This window comes from Corvus cornix, chromosome 21 (genome assembly GCF_000738735.6).
Source record: "Corvus cornix cornix isolate S_Up_H32 chromosome 21, ASM73873v5, whole genome shotgun sequence".
In the NCBI taxonomy this organism is placed as follows: domain Eukaryota; kingdom Metazoa; phylum Chordata; class Aves; order Passeriformes; family Corvidae; genus Corvus; species Corvus cornix.
Window position 1 is genome coordinate 219,896 of NC_046350.1, and position 13,237 is coordinate 233,132.

The 13,237-nt window shown below is 50.3% G+C and overlaps 1 protein-coding gene across 3 annotated transcripts in view; it reads right to left on the minus strand.

Annotated features, from left to right (window-relative positions):
- Positions 1 to 74: 74 nt before the first annotated feature.
- Positions 75 to 13,237, minus strand: part of TMCO4 (transmembrane and coiled-coil domains 4) — a 45,062-nt gene continuing 31,899 nt past the window's right edge. For all 3 annotated transcript variants that reach the window (XM_019293684.3, XM_010412491.4, XM_010412492.4), the window contains one exon: positions 75 to 2,082. In XM_019293684.3, the coding sequence (XP_019149229.2) occupies positions 1,750 to 2,082 (333 nt within the window). In that variant the 3' untranslated portion in view covers positions 75 to 1,749. The remainder of the gene's footprint in view (positions 2,083 to 13,237) is intronic.

Here is a 13,237-nt window from a genome sequence, read left to right on the forward strand (position 1 = left end):
CTTCCCACAATAGCTTCATATAAATACAAGCTTGGACTACAACTCCAGCTAAAAAGGAGCAGATAAAGGCACTGTGGAGTCTGGAAGTTTATTAGGTACCAAATCAGCCTCAGGACATGGACAGAGAGGGGGAGAGAGGGAGAGACCTCTTCAAACCAAGCATTCAAAAGCAATAATTCCTCACTGTCTCAACCAGGCAGTTCTGTCTAATTCGGTGTTTGCTTGTGGACAAACCCGGGCATGAGCAGAGAAATCCCATCCCATCCCTGCAGCCAACAGCATCAACACCAGCTGGAAAAACTGGCTGTGGGATCCCACAGCCGGTCCCTCCTGCCTCCACAGCGAGGCACCGCTCCAGGCCGGAGCTGGGCAGGTCTGAGCCCCCTTGGATGCTGGATTTAGGGAGAGCAATTACCAGGCACTGTATCCAAACCATGGGGCTTTGCTAGGTCACAGCGTCGCCCCCAAACCCAGCCGTGTCTGACTCCACGAGGAATGATCGATCTGCAGGTAAGGCCTGCGGGAAGGGGATGGAAGGAGAGGGGGGATTAAACGTGGCTGCTGGGTCACGGGGGAGGAGGAGAACCCTGTGTGAACCAAAACTGGAAGGTGCAATCCCACTGTTTCCCCTCTCGTGAGACAACAGGACCCCCCAGATGGGGGGTGGGAGAGTTTGAACCCTCCCTTGTGGCAAAGCATAAAACCCCAGAGGCGCCCCAGACAGAGGGGGGTTACCCGCCTGCCACGCTCCTGCCAGATGCATTTTCCGGGGCTCAGCAGCAATACAGGCCAGAAAAAGGGCTTTTATGGAAGATGTGGATCATTCCCACATGGTTCTGGAGCTGTGCTGGCAGGGGATGCAGAGCCGTGTCCTTCCCTCTGTTCTGAGACTGGGGATGAAGAGAGTGGAGCCAATTCACTGTTATGGAAGGAGGTAGAAATCAAACAGATCCATGTTTATCCTGTGCCAAGGATTGGTTTTGTTCTAAGCCAATTAAAAATATGTCTGGAGGGGGCTTTTAAGGCTGGAGATGTCTGTGGGACACAAAAGGAAAGTCTGGCTTGGAGAGCCTGGGAGGAATTTTCATAAACCATCCAAAACCCCCTTGGTTTTCCTGCTGCTTTCACCCAGGGTCCCAAACATGTTTCTAACAGGAATGGGGCCTCCAACACCCACCAACCCCAGCTTGGAGACAGGGGAAGTCTTGGAGATGGGAAAGTGCCCGAGCCCTGGCAGCAAACCTGCAGCAGGTGGGGAAAGGAAGCCTGGCAGCCTGAGCCTTTCCCATCCCGGTCAGCAGAGCCGGAGACCGGATGCGGATCCGTCTGGAGAGGGGCAGGCAGAACCTGGAACACACCTGAGATCCTCAAGCCAAACTCATCTCCAGTGGAAAAATGTTTTTAATTTCCTAGTAACGAACCCCTCTGCTTAAAATCCCCTCAGCGCCACCTGCTTCCCCCAGTCACAGCAGGGACACGGTGCCGAGGGGTGCAGCTGCTTCCTGCGAGGATTTGGATGGCATCTGCCTCGGATTCCTGAGGAGCAGTGCAGACTCAGGCAGGAATCAGCTCTCTCTCGCCTGGGGGCGGCTGCTCCAAACGCTTTGATCCAGTGCCACGCCAGTGCCACGCTTTTCTCCGGAGGGGCTGCAAACTGCAGCTGCAGCTCCGCCAGCTCCATCCTCTGGGAATCCCAGTGCCACGGATGTGCTGTGACAGCGGGTTTTGTGCTGGCTGAGCAGCTCTGTCCTAATTTGCTCCTTTGCCCACTGCCTGGCCCTTGCTGTCCGTGCTGTGTGAGCAGTGCGGGCAGGGCAGCGAGGGCTCTCCCAGGGCAGAGCTGGAGGAATCCTGTCCGTGAGCGCAGCCGGCTGGGACGGCCTCACCCCCAGCCTCATCCTCCTCTTTCCCGGTGTTTTCCTCTCCCCGAGCCTCGCTGCCGGCTGCCTGCTGGGATTTCTTGGCTTGAGGGGAAAAAAGACTTCCACTGCCCTTCTCTTCTGGCTGGCATTCCTTGGTTTTAATGCCCACGGCTTTTAGGATCGTGTCCATCTGCTTCATGTAGTCCAGGTGCCCATTTACCTGCAGGGAACAGAATCCTGTGAGTGGGGAACCCACAGGGATCCAGCTCAGCCAAGTCCTTCATCCCAACAGCTACCACTGCTGAGAGACTTGGGTTTGGCTCTGACAGATGGAAAGAATGAGGTCGGAAAAAATCACAGAATCGTGGAATTGTTAAGGTTGGAAAAGATGTTTATGATCATCAAGTCCATCATGCTGAGACCACCGCTAACCCATGTCCCCAAGTGCCACATTCACATGTTTTTTGAGCACTTCCAGGGGTGGTGATTCCACCAGGATAAGTGCAGGTGTCCACTGACCAGCCTGAAGTGGCTGCAGCGTTTGGGGCACACACTGGTGCTGGATGACTTTTCCTCTGAGATACTTATAAGCCTGGACCTGGCTGAGTTCCACCCCCCAAATCCTGGGTGCCAGGAGGGTCAGAGGAGGAGCTCTGCCCGGGGGGGGGACACCCAGGAAGGAGGGGAGTTCTCTTAGTTCAGCTGCCTGCTCTTGCTAAAGGTGCCGTCCAGGTGCCTCAGCTGCCTTGTAAAAGCCAGGATTATCTTATTTAAATTAGGATGCAGTCATTAAACCTCACACAGCCACCAAGCCGAGGTTCTTGGCTGGAAGCTGCACTGATCCATCCTGCCCTGTATAAAACTGGGAGCCCAGGAGTTACGGGTTTATAAACCAAATAAAGGTCAACAGTAAGTGTAAAAACGCAGACAGGTTTATCATAAGATGAATTCCATGATAAGATAACCCCTTCTGAGATGGATGTTGGAAAGTTCCCTTCCAATCAGGGCACAGGAGGAGGGGAAATCTCCTTTGCAGGTGATTGTTCTTGATGCTAAAGGCCATGTGGCTGAAACTCCTTCCCCATTCCAGGTATCCCGAGCGCTTGATGTACCAACAGTATCCCCAGATATTTTGCATTTCTGGTAAATCCAATTTTTAGCAGTTTAAATCTTCCTGACCCAGCCAGAGAGCTGTCTTGGCCTTTTATTTTCCCAAGCCTTGCTAGTAATTAGGGGATTTCCGCAGCAGAGAATACCTGTAACCTCAGTCCCAGGTTTCCTGCTTCCCAGACACAGGGGTGACTCCTCCAGGAAGGGATGATGATGGTGAGAGCACTTCACAGAGCTCTGTAAAGACACCAGCCTTGGACCCTCTGCTCATCTCCTGCTCGCTCCTGCCTGGTGCCAGAGCAATCCTTCAGCTGCCCCATCCCTGGCAGTGTCCAAGGCCAGGTTGGATGGGGCTTGGAGCAACCTAGAACAGTGGAAAGTGTCCCTGCCCAGGGCAGGGGGTGGCACTGGATGGGCTTTAAGGTCCCTCCCAGCCCAAACCACTGCGGGATTCATGGTTGTGCCAGCACCAGCGTTCCCAGCACACCGCTCCCAAAGCTAAAGACAACCTTTCACCACAAATCCAACCCCCCGAGCTGTTTGTGTGAAGCTTTGGAGGGGGACATTTGGCTGTACTGAGGGTTTGGAGCAAACTGAAGGATTTACTCAGCACATCAGGAATACAAAGATATGACTTGAATCCGTCCAGATGGCTCAACGGGCTCTGGATGTTTTGAAGAGATTAGTTAATTAAAATAACTACAAAAGGACTGGGAGCTGTGGACATTGTCCTCTGGAAAAGTACAACCCTTTCACTGCTCAGTCAGGGGGGCTGGAGGAAGGAATGAGCACGGCCTTGGGCAGGGTGGGGAGAGACAGGAAGGTACTGGAGTTACTGGGAGCAGGGGCTGAAGGCTCTTGGTTTGCTGCATTCAGAACCTCTCCAGTCACATCATCTGCCTGCCCTGGCTGGGGAATTCTCAGCCTGTTGTTACTGAGTCATTAGTCAGAGAGAACTAATTTCCTTTGCCACCCTAAGGACTGATTTTCATTACTCTTCAGCATCCAGCAGCTTCCACTAAAACAACAGGGAATTCCTCTTCCCTGAGCACCACGATCCCTGAGAGATGCTGGGTATGAGCCATTCTGAGGAGCTCATGCGGCTGAAAGAGAAGCTGGGACCTCAGGAGAGTCTGTCCCTACTGCAGCTCTGCAGCTCTGAATCTCTTCCATCGAAACTCCCTCCTGTCCAGGAGAGGATTCCATGAAGCTGGACCAGTGCAATCCCTGAGAAGTGTAAGAGGAGGGAGGACTCTTCTCTGCTGCACTGAGCCACCAGGAAAAGAGCAGCAAACAAACTTCCTTGCCAGTTTAAAGCCATCCTGGTGGGAAAATCCAGCAATTCCAGCTCCCTATAGCCTGCTTTCGTCTTCAGTCTGAAAGGCTGAATTCCTCTGCTGGGTAGGTGATGGGAGGGGGACATCTACAACATAGTCAATAAAAACTTTAAAGGGAAATAAAGAACTAATTTAATACTTGTCAGAACAAAGTGCAAGGGGGATTTCAGGACAAAAGGAAGAGTGTCCTCGGCACCAGAGCAAACACATTTCTGCTTGCTGTAAGGAAAGCAGTGGGGTGGGTTTATTGGGATTGTTTAGGTGACTTCTCCCAGCCATATTTGACTTTATGGTTGCTTTGACTTACTGGAACCACGAGCCAGCTGCCTCTGGCACTGCTGCTGCCCAGGACTCCAATGCTGCACCAGGGGATCTCTGGAAGACAAACTGATGGCTTTGCCCAGGGGGATCTATCACCCAGTCAGCTCAGCACGTTTGGAAAGGTTTTCAAGTCCAAATCCACCCAAAAGTATCAAAAATGTCACTGAGCACAATCAGTTGTGAGGATTAAACTGCCAGGGAAGTGTTTCTATTGGATACAGAGGATTAAGAGTCCCGGCTTCTCTCTGGTTTGACCCACAGGAGCACAGCGTGTCACGGAGGGGGTGCTGCCCAGGGGAGGGCAGAGGAAGGGCCGGGAGAAGGGAGACATTCCACACAATCCCGTCTCTGCCACAGACTCGGGCACAGACACGACTCCGTCACAACACTGATGTCACAACACTGCCGTTACAACACGGACGTCACAGGGACAGGCTCGACACCGCCAGATAACACTTCAGTGCTCACTCCAGAGCCAAAAACCTTCAGATCCTGTCCAGTGTCCTTCAATAAAAGCTCCTCCACCCATCCCGAGCAGCCAACACAGGAGTGCTCATGGCTCCAAATGCTCTGCAGGGCTGCGGAACTGCCAGAGCTCAGCTGAGCGTCCCTCCCCCCTCTGCTCCCTGCGGGCAGGTGGAGGACAGGGCAGCTCAGCTGTGCCTTCCTCCTGCTCCCCCTCACCAAACACCCTACGGATTCACAGGGAACCACTGTGGAGGCAAGCAGTGTGGTGGAGAATGCACAGGTCACTCATACACCTGAGAATTCCACTGTGTTCTGAGCCCATCACGCCCAAAGAGCAACTTCATTCCGCAGCAAAAGATCCCCTCAAGTTCAAACATGTCTGCAGAGGTTGGTTACTTCAGCAGGAGCAGCAACAACCTTGGAGGGGATTCTTTAGGATTCCCTTTTGGCAAATACTATCTGTTTTCATAGAAGATGGTATTTTATGGGGGGTGAAGGAGTTCCTGGAGCGAGCTGCAGTTCTGGAGCTCAGTGGATAACCACAGCTCACCTTCAGGAGCCCTCACCTGCCCTGGGTGTCACACACAGAGTGAAACCCAACTGCAGAGCCAGCTCAGCCCCTCTGGGTATCGGTATTGTTTACTCTCCCTTTCCCAAAGCTGCAGTGAATGTGTTGTCCAGGAAAAGCACTGGAGTCCAGCCCTGCTCTGAGCTGAACTGCCAGTTCCGGGAGCTGTGGGTGCAGATGGGAAGAAGCTCAAATGTCACTGCTGCTTTCCAAAAACTCTTCCATTCTGGGTGCTGCCTCTGAACCCACACAGCCCAAATGGTGGCACAGGCTGATGGATTGCAGGGCTCCCAAGCTCTGCCAGGTTATCCCTCAAAATCCAGTCAGCTCTGCCAAGCTGGCAGGCTCCTCCGGTCACAGATATTCCCACATGTCAGTGTAAGCCTTAATTCCGAGTCTGGATACATCCTGCCTGACAGAGGGCACCCACAGAATCCCAGGATGGTTTGGGCTGGAAAGGACCTTAAAGCCCATCCCATTCCACCCCTGCCATGGCAGGCTCACCTTCCCACTGTCCCAGGGTGCTCCAAGCCCCGTCCAGCCTGGCCTTGGACACTGCCAGGGATCCAGGGGCAGCCACAGCTTCTCTGGGCACCCTGTGCCAGGGCCTGCCCACCCTCACAGGAAACAATTTCTTGCCAATATCCCATCCAGCCCTGCCCTCTGGCACTGGGAAGCCATTCCCTGTGTTCTGTCCCTCCAGGCCCTTGTACCCAGTCCCTCTCCAGCTCTCTTGGAGCCCCTTTAAGCCTTGGAAGGGGCTCTGAGCTCTCCCTGGAGCCTTCTCTCCTCCAGGATGAACAATCCCAACTCTCAGCCTGGCAGAAAATGTCCTGGCTGTTTCCCATAGTTTTCCGACAGCTCATGGCAAAGCCGTGATGCTGCCTGGGCAGAGGAGCTGGAAAATCCAGAGGCAGAGCAGATTCCACAGCAGGAACCCAAAAACATTCAACAGACCTTGACACAGGCTGTGGCTGAATGCAGCTAGAATAGGAATAAAATTCTTCTGTTTGGATTGTCAGGAAACAATGCCTTCTCAAAGTGAGGACAGTGAATACATCCACTAATTCAGAAGCTGCAATTTAAACGGATGTATTAAGAAATGGATTCAATTCACCAATTGAATTTGGCACCTGCAGCAATGGTGCACCCTGGGCACCAGCAGTCCTGGAGAAACCAATAAAAATATATTTGAGGAAGAACTGATAGAGCTGAATTTATTTTGGAAATCCTGACAATGCCATTTGCATTATTCCTCTTTAATGTTTCTATTTCTGCTCTGACAACTGAGGGAATAAAGACTGATTCTGCTGAGGCTCAGAGGCTTTGCTTTGACATTGTCCCTTCGCACAATCACAGTCCTTGTGGACAGAATAAGGCACTCAATTCTTATTTTTCTTCTCTTTTTAAAACTTACTTGACTGGTAAAAGTTCTCCTTTCATTGCAGTGATATTTTTTGAGCCAGACTATAATTTTTTCCTGTAATCATCTTTCAGCCACAACAGATTGATCCTTATTGTCACCTCTGGGGTGGTAATTGAGGGGTGTTCCCCTCAGACACCCTCAGGCAATTCCACACCAAGGCAAGAGCTTTTTCCAAGAGTTTTTTCCATCAAACTTTGGTATGTTTTGTGATCAGTGTTGAAAATTCTGAGTAATCACTGGCTTCTGCTGGATTCATCCACTGCTGAAAATCCCTGCCAGCTTTACTCTCAATTTACCTCCAGCAGTTCCAAGAGAATGACAGAGAGGAGTAAAATACAGAATATAACAAGGAAACACAGGAAGCAAATAGAGGAATCAAGTTCTGGAGGTCTAAGGGACAAGATGGAGAGCAGCTGTACATCAGTGACAACAGGCAGCACAGAATTAGGAATTAATATTCTGAATTAATAAAAGAGTCCTTGAAAGAGTTTCAAAGGAAATATGCCTTCACAAATGTCCCTCTGTTCCCAGGTAAAGCCCTCCAAGCCATCCCACTGAAGGAAACAGCTCTTCCATTAATTTTTCAACTGTTTGTGGAGCTGCTGTTGAGTATTTTTTGTTGATGCTCTCCCCAATGACCACCACTCGTTCATAAGGTGGCTATAATTAAATACTCAGTTTTTTAGTGCTAATCCAAGTAGAAATTATTTAAATTTGATGGTTTAAAGAGTGTTTTAAAAGACCCAGCATAAACTGTGCGTATAATTATCACTGAGGAATAATTTGAACATAATGTCTTGAACCATGGAGGACAAGAGATCCCAAAAATAAAGACTGGATTGATCCATGGAATTGGAATGATCCTAGAAAGGGCTTAGGGGACCCAGGTGTCTGACACCAGGAACCACAGCAGGCCACTCGTGACCCAAAATACTGGACATACTCATCACACCAGGATTATGGAAAATTTCTCAAGATTCCACATGAGAACATTGAGATGAGGTTCAGTGTCCATAACCAGAAGGATGTAACAGGACCAGCCTGAAGCAGAGGGTGACTCCTGTAACACCCAAAGGGATTGTCACCCTTCCTCTCCTGATCTTGCTCCAGGAATACACAAGATGTGGCAGCTCAAACATTACCATCTCTGCTGTTTTCAAACCAGGTTCTCAGCCCAACCTCACAAAACAAGGTCACCTGAGGTTAACTAAAAGAGTTTTTGCTGCTTTTGGGGACAACAACCCGTTCTGACTCATCCCTCATGAGCTGATGGCAATAATGTGTCCGGACAAGAAGTCTTGGGCATTTGGGAAATTCCAAGAGCTGTGGAGTAGTGCAACATCTCTCCTCAGCAATGTGATATCCTACAAATCCACCACACTGGGATTTGCAGCAGGTTTAAGCCCTTCCCGTCCCCCAGTGTCACCGGGGCAGCGACACCTTCGTAGTATTTCAGTGACATTCAGCTCCTATCAATAATTCAGCTGCTCTCATTGCAGCATCTCAAACACATGACATGCCCAAGGTGTCAGCAAAGTCAGCCTTCCCCTTGATTAACACTTTTAATTGGCTGTTGCGCTGGGATTTTGTTTCCATGTTAGCTGAGGAGGTCAGAAAGGGAGCTCAAAGGGAGCAGAAAAATGATACAGAATCAGCGTTCGTTCTCCAGCAGAAGACAGGAAATTAAAAGCTGAATTTTCTATCCTTAACTCACCTGCCTGGGCTCTGTGTGGGTATTCCTGCAGAACTCAGCTGAACAGTACTTTGGGAAAACTTGCCCTGCTTTGCTCCAGGAAGGGCTGGGACGGGGAAAGCTGCCTGCAAAGCCAACAGCTACAGACCCGCTCACTGCAAACCAGGAAAGGACAGGGGGTGCAGCGCCTGCACCTGCAGGAACTGCTCCATTTCCACATGCAAAGTGCTCTGAGGGGGAAGAGAAAATCTATTGAAGGTGATTTGTGATGCCAGTTGTTCCACAGGAGAAAGACGTGATGGCATCACAACTTTGCCCATTCTGCAAAGGAATAGTGAATTTCCTCTTCTGGACTGCGTTTGATGGAAATAGGAACCACCCGGGAGTCCCTCAAACGTGGCACTTGGTCCCCTCAGCTCTTCTGAAGGAGAAGCTGCAGTCCCAGGAATTCAGCCCTGCCCAGGGTAGCTGGGGGTTGTGGACACCGTACACACTCCAGCAGGTAACGTGGGAATCTCCTGTGGAAGGATGCACATGTGTTCCAGGCACCACGGGGAAACAGGAAAATCCCTCCTGTAAATCTGCAGGAAGTTGTGGCACTCTCCTGGTTCCCAGAGCAGGGCACGTGGGAATTTGGGCACCAGCCTTGTGAAATGTGAGTCCTGTAAAATGGTTCTCTCTCTGCCTTTAGAAGCAGCTGAGCATCCCCAGGCTCCCACAAAGCACATCCAGCTCGAGCAATCCGTGTGTGCTGGAGCGAGGAGGGACATCGGCCTTTGAGGTTTGTCAGCCACAGAGCAAAAACAAACTGCAAGTTATTAACGGCCTCATTTGCACTTTCTGTTTGGAGAAGCTTTTTCACTTTCTTCCTCTGTTCTAACACAGTGACACTGCCACCACCCTCTGCTTGTGTCCCAAAGGGAAAAACATACTGAATATGTATTTAACGTGGGATTCTCGGAGCTCCCAAATCAACAGCAAGAAGGAGCACAGAAGATGAAGCCACTGATGATTCCAGGGGTGTGGAAGCCATCCCTGTAACCTCACAGCCTCACAGACAGATGGAATTGTTTCTACAAAGCCCTGCATGTCCCCCTGATGGGAGAGGGGCTCTCCCAGCTCCTCCAGGTTGCTGCCTGAAGCGGAGTTCTGCTCCAAGCTCTTGTTCCTCTGATCCTGCCCTTGGGGAGGTGACGCTGCTCACTGGGAACAAGAGAAACAACGGAGTAATGACACACCGGCAACCTTTTTTTGCCTTTCCAACTCCCCAGGGCTCTTAATGAATCTGCATTTTGTAACCACAATTAATTCTTTGCTGCAAGTCTTTGGAATACAGTGGGGAAAAAACACAATTTAATGTGTTTGGAGGAAAAAAGCCTGACTCACAGAAGTGCCAAGTCAGTTGGATTTCACAAAATTCAGACTTTCCATCTGCTTATGGTATTGATGTACCTGGCTGCCTTGAATCTGTCTCCCCTCATAATGGGAATTTTGGTCCCTTTTCTGAGAGCTGACAGGAGGGGGGATCCAGGTGGGGGTTGGTCTCCTCTCCCAGTGACAAGTGAGAGGACAAGAGGAAATAGCCTCAGTCTGTGCCAGAGGACATTTAGATTGGATATTAGGGAAAATTTCTCCATGGAAAGGGCTGTTCAGCCCTGGCACAGGGCAAGGATGGAATTTCCATCCTTGGAGGGATTTAAAAGCCGTGTGGATGTGGCACTTGGGGGCATGGGTTAGTGGTGGCCTTGGCAGTGCTGGGGGAATGACTGGCCTCAGTGGTCTCTTGAGAGCTTTCCCCCCTCACCAGTTCCATGATTCTGTGATCCATCCCTGCTCTCCACCAGACTTCCAGCCACGCATTCCCACTGCCTCTAAAGCTGCAAGTTCACCCCTGATTTCTGCTGCTGTGAAACTGCCCATTCCTGACTTGTTGCTGACTCCTGAGCCTCCCTGAAGGTGCTCCTTGAGCAGTTGTGCAATATTCAAATGTTAATTCAGATTGCACTGAACAAACTCCCCTGGGAACAAACAGCAATCAGGATAATCCCCTGCAGCTCCACGACTTCCTTGGTCTCTAACAGGTGCTGTCAAATAAATCCACGGAATAAATCAGCCCCATTGTAACCATGAGGAAGGATTTTATAACTGTGTTTGCTGAGTGGGAGGACATTTTTCTCTCTGCTTTTTTACTGACAGTCAGATAAAAACCACACTAATCAAGAGAGACATGAGATGGAGGCCTCAGAGGTGAATTCCTGTTTATACTGAGGGCTCCTAATCCTCCACTCATTTGAGGATTCTGGAGCTACCACAGCAGAGAGAACCAAACTGTCTGGATCCAGTCCAGTTTTCATTCTGGATGGACTGGCAGATGCCAAAAATACTGATGCTGCCCTTGTAATATTTTCCTGCCAAGCACTTTTGCATCAGCTACCCTTTATTCTTCTATCACAGCTTGTCCTTCTCCTGGCAGGACGCTCACAGGGACCTCCAACAAGGGCATGTGCAGGGATGCAGCTGGTCTCCATAAACACCTGTATCTCTACATACCTCTAAATATCAATGTGTATTTTTCTGTTATGCTACTGCACTGTACTTGCAGCAAAATCCATCTTTGCTTTCTTGCCACTTTAAAAAATATTGCCCCTGGATATTTCCTTTGCCATCCTTGCTCCTTTTACTTCTAAGATGTTCCCCAGAATGCACTGTATTTCCTCCCATGGTCTGGAAAATGGATCAAGGCAATGACACCTACTTAATATACATTTTTCCCCCCCAAAGCTTTGCAGTGAGATGAAGGAAGTGTCAATTCCTTCTGAAGGAGAGCAGCACTGGGACTGACTGCCGGCACCAGGCAGCCGGGATGCAGACACACAGCTCTGGGAGATGAGCAGAGAGCAGCTCTGCAGACATTACTCACTCAGCTGAAATGGAAATCCTGCTCCTCTGAGGGGAATGGAGAAGCTGCTGTGATCCAGGCAGGGTAAAGTGTGCAGGGCTCTGGGGGGTTTCATGCTTCAGGAAGCAGAGGGTCATTAAAAGGAGGGTCTCTGAAGAGAACCCAGAAAGACAGGGGTGACATAGACTGACTGACAGGAAATGTCACCCCAATGCCACCACCTGGCATCTTGGGCCATTTTCATGCCAGCAACAGATGTCAGAGAGCAAATGAGTACTGGCAGCTCTGGGAACGGTGAGAAAATGGATGTGGGAGTGTGTGGAAATGCTGACAGCCCAGAGAGATGCAAAGATGCATGGACCATGTTTAAAAGCCTCCACTAAACCCCCTCCTCCTGGGAAGCCCCTGTTTTGTTCCTCTAAGTGTCTGTTCTCTCCGCTCAGCACCAAGTCCCGCTGTGTTGCCAAGGGCTGTGCAGAGCTCAGTTATCATGAATGAAATGAGCTGAGAACAGTTGGGTATTTATAGGCTCAGCAAGCTGGTGCTCCAAAAAATCTGAAAGCTCTTCAAAGTGCCTTTAGCTCCAGAGCAACACTGACAGTCCCTGCCAGGTTGTGGGGACATTTGGGAAGAAGAGTCACGGCAGGAACACTGACCATGGAAATATCCTGAGCTTTGTGCTGAGCATCTTCCAGTTTGCAGAGAGTAAACAATGAATTAAAACATTAAGATATGGAAAAAACATGATGGCACGTCCAAGATTGCCCTGGATATAGATACACAAATAAGTTCTGCTTTTTCTTCTGTGGAAGAGACAGCAACCCAGTGATGAGTTTAAGATAATTGAGTTGAACATTGCTTAGATGTATTGCCAGATGTTCCAACAGTGGCTTATCACTAATGACACCAGATAGCTTTGAGGAAGCTGAATGTTTCCCAGATATACCAGTGATACTCTCTCCCTGTTTCCTGGAGACACACACTCCAAAAAGGCAGCAAGACCTGGCAAACCAATTGCTGCTATCACAGAGCTTCTGTAATTCCAAACCAGTTCCGGCTCCTGCAGCCCCAGGGACCAAGGTACAAGGGCCAGGAGCCTGTCCCTGGATGAACCTGAGCAGTGTGGAAGGCTCCACCAAGATAAGATAGTGGCTTGCACCTGCCGTGCAGGCGCGTGTTTGAGATCCACGTTTTCCAGCTGCTGATCCCACCTCCCCCGGATCCACACTCACAGGGGCTGGGACCAGGCTTTTTCCAGCCCACACCATTCCATGACTCTGTGACAGCAAGGCCCTTGAGGAGTACAGCATTTTCTATCTCCAGTATGAGATATGTTGGAACCAAAACCCCCAAACATATCCAACAGGAGAGGTAGATTCTCATTGTTTTGCTCAATGCTGAGTGCTAGCTGGGCCAACAAAACCCAGAGGGAAGTGTGGGTAAGAGTTCCCTCAAAGACAGGAAAGAGGGACAGTGTACCTGGAGGGGCTCTCTTCAGTCCCTAGCTTCCCCTGCACGGTGAGTGTGGTGTTACAGTGCTGCAGGCAAAGGAT